The sequence below is a fragment of the Triticum dicoccoides genome, chromosome 5A (assembly GCF_002162155.2).
Source record: "Triticum dicoccoides isolate Atlit2015 ecotype Zavitan chromosome 5A, WEW_v2.0, whole genome shotgun sequence".
NCBI classification, from domain to species: Eukaryota; Viridiplantae; Streptophyta; class Magnoliopsida; order Poales; family Poaceae; genus Triticum; species Triticum dicoccoides.
In genome coordinates this window covers 55,515,275-55,528,010 of record NC_041388.1, presented here as the reverse complement: position 1 = coordinate 55,528,010, position 12,736 = coordinate 55,515,275, and the positions used below count along the sequence as shown (strand labels likewise).

General features: G+C 46.3%; 1 protein-coding gene across 5 annotated transcripts; it reads right to left on the bottom strand.

The window, feature by feature from the left end:
* Positions 1-3,428: 3,428 nt before the first annotated feature.
* LOC119299247 (protein NETWORKED 1D-like) lies at positions 3,429-12,152 on the bottom strand. Of its 5 annotated transcripts, none has more exons than XM_037576494.1 (6): positions 11,883-12,152; positions 9,876-10,101; positions 8,379-8,726; positions 6,972-8,293; positions 5,088-6,857; positions 3,429-4,789 (listed from the first exon to the last, which is right to left on the bottom strand). In XM_037576494.1, exons 2-6 carry the CDS (start codon positions 9,982-9,984, stop codon positions 3,698-3,700), a joined length of 4,641 nt encoding a protein of 1,546 aa, XP_037432391.1. In that variant the 5' UTR covers positions 9,985-10,101; positions 11,883-12,152; the 3' UTR covers positions 3,429-3,697. The 5 variants fall into 5 exon arrangements, with proteins under 5 accessions (XP_037432391.1, XP_037432393.1, XP_037432392.1 ...); XM_037576496.1 differs by lacking the exon at positions 11,883-12,152 and adding an exon at positions 11,365-11,564; XM_037576495.1 differs by lacking the exon at positions 11,883-12,152 and adding an exon at positions 11,259-11,369.
* Between the last annotated feature and the right edge of the window lie 584 nt (positions 12,153-12,736).

Here is a 12,736-nt window from a genome sequence, read left to right as displayed (position 1 = left end):
ACATGAACACTAAGCTACAGCTAAATCACACTAGAACAGGTCCAAACAAGTATGGAAAAAGTGCAAAAGATATCAGCTTCACAGACTTGATGAAAATACTAACATGTCAAAAACAGCATCAGGAAGCAAGTTTAGAGCAAGCAAACAACATGCTACAGGAACATATCATGGCAAACAAAGGCATGACATGCTTCCACTAAATGCACTTAACAAAACTCCCTTGCTGAACATGAGCCAAAAAGGCACAAAAGATATGATGGCACCCATATAAACATAGTAAGTTTTATAAACAGATTCAGACTGAAATTCAGGACATGGCAGAAACAGATTCATGATACCAACTTTGCAAGCTCATGCCACTCACCACAAAGCATTACATGATAACACAAGCATACCAACAGTAAGAAGACATGTTTAAGATGCTAAAAATGACAATAGCAAGTTCATAGGGTACATGCATCACTAACAAAACACATGGCAATATTGATTATCATGTTAACAATTTGCCAGGAATATTATTTAGCAAAAGTAGAGCAAGGAAATGACATTCTGGAGTACTCCATAATTGCAACCAGAGGCATAAATGGGTAGATAAATACCACATCTTCTAAATACTCTTACTGAACTATCTCAAAATGTGCATGGATCTCATAGTAGCAACAAGTTTACATGGCATCCAAATGTAATAGGAAAAGGACTTGGCAAAATGATTGTGTCTAAAATCAGCAACATTACGGAGCCTATTTTGCATGCTTGTGCTAGTTACCACATAGATCACAAAAATACAAGACTTGCACCCCTGTAAAGATGGCATGATGGAGCTCATAAAACATGTAGACATCATGCTCATAGGATGCACACACAAAATGCAACGAAAATGACAAATCATCAAGTTCTGTTAACAGGCAGCAGTTAACATTTTATAACACTCTTGCAATGATGATAATGGCATCAATATGGATAGTAACATGCATGCAAATGCCACTAACATGATGAGCTTGACGAGACGAACATTTTGATATATCATATTCATGAATCGGAGTCACGGACAACGAGATATGGCATGACAAAGTGGGCACCAAAATATGAGGGTTCCAAGGACTTGGTAGAAATTTACCCGCGGATCTCAGATCTAGGGTTTTGGTGGCACGCTTCTCGAGGTTCGCCGGAAGGTCGCCGGAGTTGAGGGAGGAGTGGGCCGGGGGGCAGGGGAGGCCAGATCCGACGCGGCGCCGGCGAGACGGCGGCGAAGCGACAAGGCGACGGCGTCTGGCGCAGATCGGCGGCGGCGGCCGGCGAAGGCGGCGCGCGAGCAAGGGCGGCGGCGGCGAGCGGGCGTGGGCGCCGCGGGCCTCGGGGGCCCGTCCCGGGCCGGGCGGGCCGGCGGCGGTGGGAGCGTCGAGGGGACGCGTGGCAGCGTGTGAGTGGCCGGGCGGCGGACGCGGACGTGTCTGGCGGTGCGAGGGGAGCGGTGGCTAGGGTTTGACTGCGAGAATTTCGGGGAGGGACACATATTTATAGGTGGAGGGAGTTAGGAGAGTCCAAATGAGGTGCGTTTTTCGCCCACACGATCGTGATCCAATGACGGAGAGCATGGAAGGGGTTTAGATGGGCTGGTGGGCTGTTTTGGAGGGGTGTTGGTCTGCAACACAAAAGAGGCTTTTGCGATTACCCGGTTAACCGTTGGGGCATCAAACGACTTTCAAATGGAACGAAATTTGATAGGCGGTCTACCGGTGATGTACCAAAGCCACTTGACAAATCTCGACCCATTCCGAGAACGATTTTCTTCCGCTCACGAAAAGAGACAAGAGGGGTGCACCGGGTGCATGTGGGAGTGTCGGATTGCGAAACGGACAACGGGGAAAATGCTCGGATGCATGAGACAAACATGTATGCAAATGCGATGCACATGATGACATGAGATAAAATGCATGACATGAACAAAATGCAAAACGAAGACAAAAACCCAACCACGACGGAAATATCATATCATATAGGCGAAAATGGCAAGAGTTGGAGTTACATATATGGAAAGTTACATCTGGAGTGTTACACATTAGAAGGCTCTAGTTGCAATGATAAATGCCAACGACCCTTACAATGCCTAGTGCTGAGGTTTCTAGGATTGCAGGCCTGGATGTCCAAGCGGGTTTAGGGCATTTCCGAAAGCTGGAATCCAAACACACATGAATAGGTAAAAGGCATGATTTGGATGTCATGGCATGACTATTTTTTATGGAATTATGAACTGCTTGAGGTGTTTGGATGTCATATAGGGAAAACATAGGAATTTTGGGATTAAGTATTTTCTTGGAGAAAGACGTGACAAAGAAGGAGAGTTGTTGCATCAGAACTCTCAAAGAGTGTTTATTTGTGCGGTTAGTCAATTAGGGCTCATGTTGGGATTCCTCAATGCATACAATTCATGTTTATATAATTCCCCCATGTCTAAATACATTAATATTTATTTGGTATTGTAGCTATTGATATTGGATGCAAGTGAAATGGCAAAACAAAGTCGTGGCAAACATAACAAGCAAATAATCAAAGTTCTAATAAGGTTGATTCCTCCGGCCACACTACGCAACACACACATATTTTCGCTTTCTCCAATCCATTTTTGATAGAAACAGGTGCGGGACTCGTCACAAATCAGGGAGCTGTCCTATGAGACTGAAGACACGCCAACAGATTCCGCACACACCTTTAGGCCTTGTTCGGTTAGACAGGGTTTGGAGAGGTTTGAAAGGGTTTGGAGGGGATTAAATCCCTTGCAAGTTAAAATTCACCTCAAACCCCCCCAATCCTCTCCAATCCCTGTGGCAAGGGGATTAAACGAACAGGGCCTTACGGGTTTCATCCACAGAAACATCAACATTCAAGTTGTCCTATGAAACCCGTTGACATCAAAGACAGGGTACTCTCAAAGACACCAAGAGCCGCATCAAGGTGGTCAGTGAGACGTGTGATAGTTACATGGTTGACAATGTTGCGCCCAAGCCCAACCGTCGGTCGTTCTAAACAACCCTGAAGCCCAAACCCGTGAGTCCATTTTGTAGCTTTTCTAGATCATGGCAAACTCCGAAGGTCTTGGCCTGCGATTTCACTGCAAAATATTTTCAACTACGGGGATCACTACCTATTCATTCATACTATTCCCTCTATCCCAAAATAAGTATCGCCCTTTAAAAATAAGTATCGCCGACTTAGTACAGAGTTATACTAAATCAGCTACACTTATTTTCAGGTGGAGGGAGTATAACCGAAGATTTTTGGGCGGAGGGAGTATAACCGAAGAACATGAACCGGATCAACCAACAGGAATGAAAAACAGCATCAGAATTGTACATGACTGAACAAAGTATAACCGACGAACATGAACCGGATCAACCAACAGGAATGAAAAACAGCATCAGAATTGTACATGAGCGAACAACAAAATTACGATGAAGGATTAACAGTTTATACGACGAAAGATTTAACAGTTTACCGCTGTCCTGACGACTACCATTTACATCCTTACTTGAGGTAATGAGGAAACTAGGATAGACAGTTCACATAATTATTTACCTAGAGCAGCACAATAAAATGATAAAACAAGAGCAAAGTTTGCTGCATTTTCTGAAGATTAAAACTAGGTAAGAGAAAAACTTGGCGCCTTTCTAGCACTGAACAAACAAACTGGGGACGTCAGTCAGTCGTCGATGGCCTTGGCCCTCATGCAGCAGGACGGCCCACGCTTCTGCCGCCGGGAGCCACCGTCGCCGCCGCCACGCCGCTTCCCGTAGAGGTACTCCACCAGCTGCACCCTGGACCGCCGCTGCACGGTCTTGGCGGCGCGCCGGCTGGCGCGCTCCTCCTCGTGCTTGAGCAGCACCTGCTGGAACTTCTGCATCTCCATCTCCAGCCGGCCCACCTTCTCGGACATCTTCCGCACCCGCTCCAGGATCTTGCGCTGGCTCCGGCTCCGGAGGTCCACGCCCCCGCCGTCGAGCCCGTCCGCCAAGGTGAACTCCTCGGCCTTGGTCAGCAGCTTGCCGTTGGTGTCGATGAGCTGCGTGATGGCCTCCTCGGACTCGATCATCTGCGCCCGCACGCTCTCCAGCTCGCTCTCCCCGGACGCCTCCACGCTCGCCCTCAGCTCCTGGAGGATGGACTGGAGGTCCCTGAGCCGCTGTGCGTCCGAGGACAGCCGCTCGATCACCTTCTTCTTCCACTCGCGGTGCGGCTCCGTGGTGGTCACCACGGGCCTCGGCAGGTCCTGCTTGTCGACCACCAAGTCCTTCACCAGCATCAGCTCGGAGGTGGACCGTCTGCCCTTGTCCTTCTCAGACGCCGCCTCGCTCTGCGGCGGCCGCAGATCATCGTGTCTGCTGCTGCCACTGCTTGTTCTCACCACGCTCCAGAGCGCGAGCATCTTGTCGTCGGGCTGGGCTGTGATCTTCTTCTTGAGGCGGTGCGAGCCGATGGCACGACGGCTGGGGGTCTGGACGAGGTCAAGCTGTATGTCCTTGAGCATCCGCTCGTAGTTCGCGTCGCTCGCGTCGCTGTCCAGGGCGTCCTTGAGCTTGAGCATTTCGATCTGCTTCCTGGCGTCTTGGAGGTTGCTGCTGAAATCAAGCCTTTCTTGCTCAAGAACGACTCCGGTGTCCGTAACCACCTTCTGGAGCGCTTTGATGGTTCCATGCAACCTCTGCAGCTCCATGTCTTTCACCAGCTTCGGCGAGTTTTGGTCGTCGCTTGGTCTCACAGCAATCTTTGAGAGCTGAGGTGACAAAAGAAATTCCTGGCAAAAGCAGCAAAAGAAATGAGACCCATATAAGAAAACAAAACAACATGTGGTAATTAACAGAAATGCATACTATATGCAACATAAATATCAGATTTCTCAAGTATAGTATGGATCCTTCAAGTAGAAACTACATGAAAAGATTGGCTTTCTTTCTCAACTAAAGGGAAAGGAAAACATAAATTACATTTAGCAACAAAAAAAAGAGTTGAATGAACTGGCATCATACTTCAACACAAATACATATGGAGGATGCAAAAAGAACATGGTACAGATAAAATGTGTAGTTGTATACCTCTTTCTTGAGTTTGTTCGAAGGTACGCAATCCTTGGCCAGTGACAGGGTCTGTCTTTCCAAGGCACTGACTTCAGTTTGCAATGCGCCTAGCACTGTGAAGTCACCATTCAGGTCGACCTTCAGCCTTCTGTTCTCTATCTCAACAGCATTTAGCTTGTCCTTCAGTGCATCCACGTAGGAGTTCCTTCGACTGATCTCCTCTTTCAGCACCTCCTTCTGTACTATTTCACTTATCTCAGAACTCTCGCATGCTACGATGAGCTCAAGGACCTTCTCCTTGAAGAGAGCTGCGTTGGCAGTGGCAATTTGCATGTTGGCCAGCAATTTCGAGATCTCTGCATCGCAAGACCTGACATCAATCACTGGCTGCTCGTTGTTCTTAAGCAGTTGCATTTCACTCTGCAGCTTGTGAAGCTCCTCCCTTAACATTTCATTTGATTTTTCAAGACCAGCATTGTCGACTTCCTTGCGTTGTTCCACGTTCACCGCACCCTCCTGTAGGCTCTTCCTGCCAGATTTCAATAGCTTGGTATCTCTTCGCATGGTACGCCTTCGTGCAGAACCAATCTCTGGACTAGAGCCATCACAGATGCTTAAAGTTCTGCTGAGCTCCTTCTCAAGGTAGTTATTCTCGAGTTGCAGATCACCCAGCTTCTTGTTCATCAGCCTGATTTCTTGATAAAGCTCGTTGCCTGCCGCATGGAGGCAACCGAAATCTTCATGCAAGGCTTGCAGCTCTGATGTCCTCTCATCGTGAAGGCTTCTGAAAACAACACCAAGGATATCTGTCCTGATTGCTTCACCAATTACATTACTGAAATCATCTTCAAATGACTTCTCTTTCTCCCTTGAGTCATAAAGTTTGCCTGCCATTGAGGAGTTCTCTTCTATCAGCTTAATAATCTCAGCTTGCAGTGACTGGCGTGACTCTTGCAGCTCTGAGAGTTGTCGAACCAAGAACTTTGAATCAGCTTTCATCTCATCCACTTTGCGGTTACGGGCCTCCACGTCCTTGCGCAAGTCGCAGCTGATCTTTAGAAGGTCATGCCTTTCACTCTGCAGTTGCAGCAGTTCCTCGCTCTTCGCTTGCCACTCTTGCCTCAGAACACTCCTTTCTGACCTCAGATCCGCCACCTCCCGTCCAAAGTGCTCCAGGAGGGTGACAACAAGCGACTTCTCAAGGATCTGGTTCTGCTTGACATCCTGGGCATCAGAAATGGTGTTCAGCAGGCACTTAATCTCATGCAAGATGAGCTGCACAACTACGTCAACCTTCATCAGATCCAAGGATCCATATTTCTCATCAAACTGTAGTACTTCCATCACAGAACCAATCCCTTCAGTAAGCTTCTGGTTGTTCTGTGTCAAACATGCCAATTTCTCCTCAAGAACTTTGTGTGCCTCTTGTTGCTTCTGCAGTTGCCCTGAGACATCAGAATTTGCTTCTGCCATGTCACCTAAGCACTTCTGCAAGATGAAAATCTCGATCTGAGCTTCAACAATCTTGTGCTCCTCCTCTTGAAGCTGGTTCTCCTTATGCCGTCCATCTTCTAGAAGTAGGGCTATCTGCTTCTGTATAGCACTGAACTGAGCCTTGTCTGAGTGGGTGAGTTCTTTGCTCTTCTCTCTCTCTAGCCTTAGCAGTTCCTGTAGTTTGACTGCTTCATTATGAACCATGTTTTTCTCCTGCTGGAGATCCAAATGCCTTCCTTCTAACTCTGCATACTGCGTTTCCAAATCAAGTAGAGCACCATTGATGCTATCCACCTGAGACGACATCAAAGAATACAGGCATCAAGTTACATGTTATTTTAGATGAAGTTACATCGCTTTTAGCATTACAATGAACTAACAAAGTAAAAGGGATATCAGGCATTGTACCTCCTGCACAAGAGTTCTCTTGTCAGATCGAAGTAAAGAATTCTGATTGCGGAGTGCCTGTGCAGACTCTTCCAAGTCTTTAAGCTTCATCCTATGGGTTTCAAGCTCAGTATTGTTTTCAGATAATAAATTTTCCAAAAACACGTTCTTCTCTGATAGCTTCTCCATGGTATGAGAAATTCCCTCAATCCGCGCAATGAACATGGATCTCTCAGACTGGTAGCCATTAATCTTGGAGCTAAGCTGTTTGCAAGATTCTTCCAGTGTGGCCTTATTCTGTCTCAATCCTGCAACCTCGGTGGTAGCAGCTGACAAAGATCTCTCCAAATGAGCATTTTTCTCCATCGTTCTCTCCAGCTGCATCAGATTCTCAACATACAACGCTTTCACGCCATCATGATTCTTGATGGTCTCCTTTAGCTCAACATTTCCATCCCTCATCTCTTGTGCAATTGCTTGGAGTGACTCCACATTGAAATTAACCACTTGTATTTGCTCCTTGATTGAGAAGTGCTTCCTCTCAACATCACCTCTGTCATTCTTTATGTGTGAAAGCTCATTTTGAAGTACCTTCTTTTCCTCCACATGCCGAGACACCTCCTCCTTGAGTTTCCGTTGTGCATTCTTCAAGGAAATTATCTCATCCTGCAGACGAATTATCATGGATGTCGAGGAGTGGTTTTGATCATCCAGTTTACGGTTCTCTTCTCGAATCATCTCCAATTCTTTCTGAAGCATAAGCTTGCTTGCTTCAACATCCTTAAACTTACTTGTTTCACCGTGCTTTTCAAGAGACAAAAGCCGCAGCTTCTCCTGTACTTGTGCCAATTGCTTCTCTAAAGACAGCCGTGCCATTTCCGCTTGCATGCTCTTGAGCTGCTCCTCTTGTATAGAGATGCTGAGCTTTTCCAGTTCAATGTGTTTCTCATTAAGCTCTTCATGCTTCTCTTTTGAAGCATACTTCAGCTTATCTAGCTCCACATGCAAATCCTGGTTAGCCCTCTCAAGCAGAAGGCACTGTTCCTCTGCAGTGCTTAAATTCTGCAGGCCATTTTGCATCTCCTCTTTTAGCCTCTTGAATTCCTCCTGGGTATGTGATATTTCAGACTTGAGGTTCTGCAACCTGTCACTGGATTGCTGGCATTGTGAAACGGCGGCTTCTTTCTCTGAACCTTGTTGTGCAAGGGCCTCCTTGAGGGATCGAACTTCAGATTCAGCACTTTCACTCTTTTCTAACACAGATGAAATCTTCTTCTTAAGGTCTTGATTTTCCTGTGACAAGCTTGAAATTTCTTTCTGTAACTTCTCATGGTCCTGATCATCTGCAATACAAATACATGTGTATTAGTTTTATCTCACTCATGTTTGGATATTGCATCTATGAAAGAAGTGAGTTTGTACAGATACCTTTAATACGTTTTTTCGAGTCGCCGGTGTTGATGAAAGAGCGGAAAAAGGGTGTCATGTCACGGCTGTCAGAGTCAGTTTCAGAGGATGCAGTTTCAGATGGCAGGTCATCATCCAAATCTAACTGGTATTCATCGGGAAATGCTTCTGCCATTTTTCGACGAGCCGATCGGAGTTCCCCGGCTGCATGGTCATGTCTTTCAGCTAAAGCTCGGTAAGCACGGTATAACTCCTCAAGCAGGGACATCAGCTCTGGGCGCCTTTTGTAGTACATTTCTGCTCTTTTTGCAAAAGAGTCGGCGTCCTCATCAATGATCTTGATCATAACTTTGATTTTGCTATCCGTATCTGTGTAATCATGCATTAATGGAGATTGGTTCAGTATACAATCCACGTAAATGTTGCAAAAGGACAAATAGTTATCTACTGATAGATGTTGACACGGCACACACTTTATCTAATAGTTTCAGAAAGTAACACACAAAAAATGAAATTGATATAATTTTCAATCTATTCTCCCCAAACAAAACAGTAAACTAACAATGTTTATTCTTACATTAAGTATTTTATTACTGTATTTTCATATGAAATTTAGCAAGTTTTAACTATTGTACTTGTATTGTATTTTACTACTGTATTTTCATATAAGTTTAGCAAGTTTTAATTATCATACTTGTATATCAAATTGTTAGTTCAGGTGTGGCATTGATGCGGTGCCCACCTTATATTATAGAACAGTGTCACATGTGGTACAAGCATCAAATATCCATTGTTGAAAAAAAGATTAATGAATGTCGCCCTACTGAACCTGAACTTAATATTCACCATAGGAGCTATACTAATCCAGTTGTTGACAGGTCAATTCAACTTATATTGATTCCTCGCAAGAATTTACCATGTACCTCTTAAACAACCTAATCCAGCACAGGGACATGTGACTCCCAACAAAGATTGCCCGTTTAAGTAGCGTTTTCTTGTACAGGGGCATTGAACTTGCCCATGACATGTGACTCCCAACAAAGATTGCCCGTTTAAGTAGCGTTTTCTTGTACAGGGGCATTGAACTTGCCCATGTGCCTTTCCTCATAACTTGCTCACTTTCAAAGAGACATGAGGAGATGGGCCATTTTTGTACAACATTATAACAGGCAGAGGTTTCAACTGAATTTGTCCTTTATAATTAAAACCAGCCCGCCCTCGCATTTACACCCTTGAACTTGAACATGCACAACACACTGCTAAGATAATGACGTGGTAAGGCAAGAAAATGCTTGGGGTTCAACACAGCCTATACCAACCAACGCAAGAGAGACAGCAAGGACAACAACTGTTTCCAAACTGAATTGACAGAGGACCAACAATAATTTAGGTTCAAGTATACTTCACATGGTTGGTTTTTCCAACTGAATTCAAACTGAATTACGTATGGCTGATGTTTTTCCAAACAATGAATATGAAGATCTCAATAATATGACCATAGTGGGCCAACATGTTTACCTGAGAGGTTTTCCTGGAGCCATTTCGAGTTCTTGGGAGAGATATGGCTGTCCCACCACCACGAGTACTTGCGCATCGGGTTGTTCGCCGCCATCTTCGTCCTCGACATCAGAGCCGGCCAAGAGAGCGCAACAGAAGAGCGCTCCTTGGGTCCTTAAGGGAACTTGTTGCGAAATTCAAATCGACCAGAAATCGGCCTACATAAGATATATGTCCGGCCAACTACCTGCGGCACAACAGAAACACTGAAAGTTAGTTAGTGTCCTATATGCAGAAGATTTCCTACAAACGAAACCGAAACTAGGCACGCACACACAAAAAAAGATGGATCTGAACTGATCACCCTAGGAAACCAATAGACTCTCTGGAGACAGAAATCGCAGTAGGATCGAGGGTGGGGGCTGGCTGTAGTATTCTGCTATATATAGGCATCTTGAAACAAACCAAGGAAGGCCAGCAGTATCACACAACGGTCAAAAAATGTGACTGGGTAAACGGCAAGGCAGTAAATTGTTTCCAAAAAAATAGCATCTTTCTGAAACGGCCCAGCTGTTTGTTAGGAGTATCTTTACGTATGGCTGCAGTAAGAGGGGAACGCCATTAAGGCCATTAATGACTTTTGGTTTGAGATGAAGGGATGGCAAAACAGAGGGCACCAGCGACAGCTGGAACACCCACATCTGCAGAGGATTTCTCCAAGCCCTCAAGATTGCAGCCACAAGTTCCAAAGTTGAGTGGGGGGGTAGACACGAATTTTTCATGGATTATAGTAGAGTGGCTTGTTGATGATCCAAGCAATGCCCGGAGAAAAAGTTCAATCGAAGAAAAGGGGGCATGGATTTACGAGAATGCTGCTGCTGCAAGACAAGATTGGAAGAAGTGAAGCAAGATTGGAGAACGAAAACTTGAGGAGGAGGAGGAAGAAGACCTCAAGAAACAAGAATGGCTAAAATCCCACTTGACACACCAAAATCACAAGAAGAAGAAATCTTTCAAAAATGGAGGCTAATCCCACCAAAACAGATTAATGTAAAGAATGGTAGATGGAAGGAAAAGGAGAAGGAGGGCGGTGACAAGAGATGCCAACCAACACAAACACAGGAAGATGTCACCAACTAACCTAGGCCTCGAATCAGCAACAGAAAGGGGAAACGCAGCGAGAAACCCACCCGCACCCACCCGGCCGCAAAGAGGGGGAAACTGACCGTCCACAGCAGTGATGGGCATCACAAGCGAGCGGCATAAAAAGGGGACGAACGAACCCGGAATCAGCAGCGCCATCAAGGGCAAATGCAAGGAAAGAAGAAGAAGAAGAAGAAGAAGAAGAAGAAAATCTCGAGATATTTGCAGAAGGGCAAGATGTGGGTCCTCGAAACAAAATACCGAGAAAGGGGAGAAATCGCCGCATTTCCTAAAGAGGCTGAGAGCGAGATCCCCGCGTCACATCCATCCTGTAGAAGACGAAGAAGAAGGAGAAGAAGAAACCCACCACCACCACCAGAGCGAGAGAAAAAGGCGCCCTGAAGCAACCCAGCCCCTCCCTCACTGGAACTAAAACCACAGCCTTTTTGGCAGGAAAAGATGGGCAGTTGCGTTCTGGGAATGGGATTATCTGGGAAGATATCGTCGTCAAGGCATGGCACGGCACGGCACGCACGAGGAACAGCAGAAGCGAACGGCCCTGGCCAAGAAACAGGACGGGCAGCGCAGCCCACGCCCAAAAATAGCCAAAAGCACCCACGAAATCCACGATTTTTTGTTGAAAAGGACCACCCGCCCAACGAAATTGCTAGAAAAGACCCCCTTTAGATAAAATTGACAAAAAAGACTCCCTCGATCATGGCGGCAGGTGGGCCAGCCAACACGTGGCACCTGCCGCCACGTGCGGAGGCGGCCAGCCCTGCCGCCACGGTCGAGGGAGTCTTTTTTATCGGCACAATCCATGTTTCCCCGGCACAATCTCCACATTGCCGGCTAAGATTACGCGGCGCCCAAATCAAGACGCACCTTGGGTAGCAGAAGATCTTGAACCCCTCAGCGCCGCCGCCGCAGCTGCGAGCCCAGGATTGCGGAGATCCAGCCACTCCCCATCCCACCCTAGCCTAGGCCGCCATCATCGTCCTACCTACAGATGAACCCCGTACGCGAACGCCCGAGGAAGGAGGAGAGAGGGAGTGAGAGGAGAGGAGAGTGTGTGTGTGTGCGCGCTTCCTGGACGGACAGGAGTGAATGCAATCATGGAGGAGCAGAGGGAGAGCAGCAGCAGTGGAGTACTAGTGTGGGGGTGGGGGAGGAGGAGGAAAGGGTCCGGGCGGCGTGATGGGTATTGTTAATTGTTTATTACTAATTTGATAGATAAATAGTGTTAAAGGTGAGGACAAAGATTAAGGCGGATTAGCGGTACGATCTTTGGGGAGGGACAGTATATTTTGCTACTCCAGAACAGGGTGTCAGGAGGAACAGTGCCTAGGTGTGCTTCTCTGGCACATTTGTTACCCACTTGGTAACTTTTTTACACTACTGTTAGTAGTACTTTTTTTTACTGTTTTTTCTAGTGGGAAAGTCAAGGGCAGAGGTTGGCGCTGGCGCATCAGTCAAAGAAGATCGGCGGTGTGAAGTTACTTTGTTACCGTTGTGGTTAATCTGCGAGAATGCTGCCGGCATCCGTTGCAGTCCGTTTGTTTTCACTCGGAATGTGGATCTTCCGCCGGGGAGAAAAACGAGAGGATGAAACGGCAGTCCATTTTTTTTTTCTTTCCCACTGCTCCCACCGTTTCAAAATAGTTTTAATTTAAATTTAAATTACGGCGCTTGTTTTGAAATGAATGAAGTAATAACTAACGGCAGTCTCCTCACAGGGG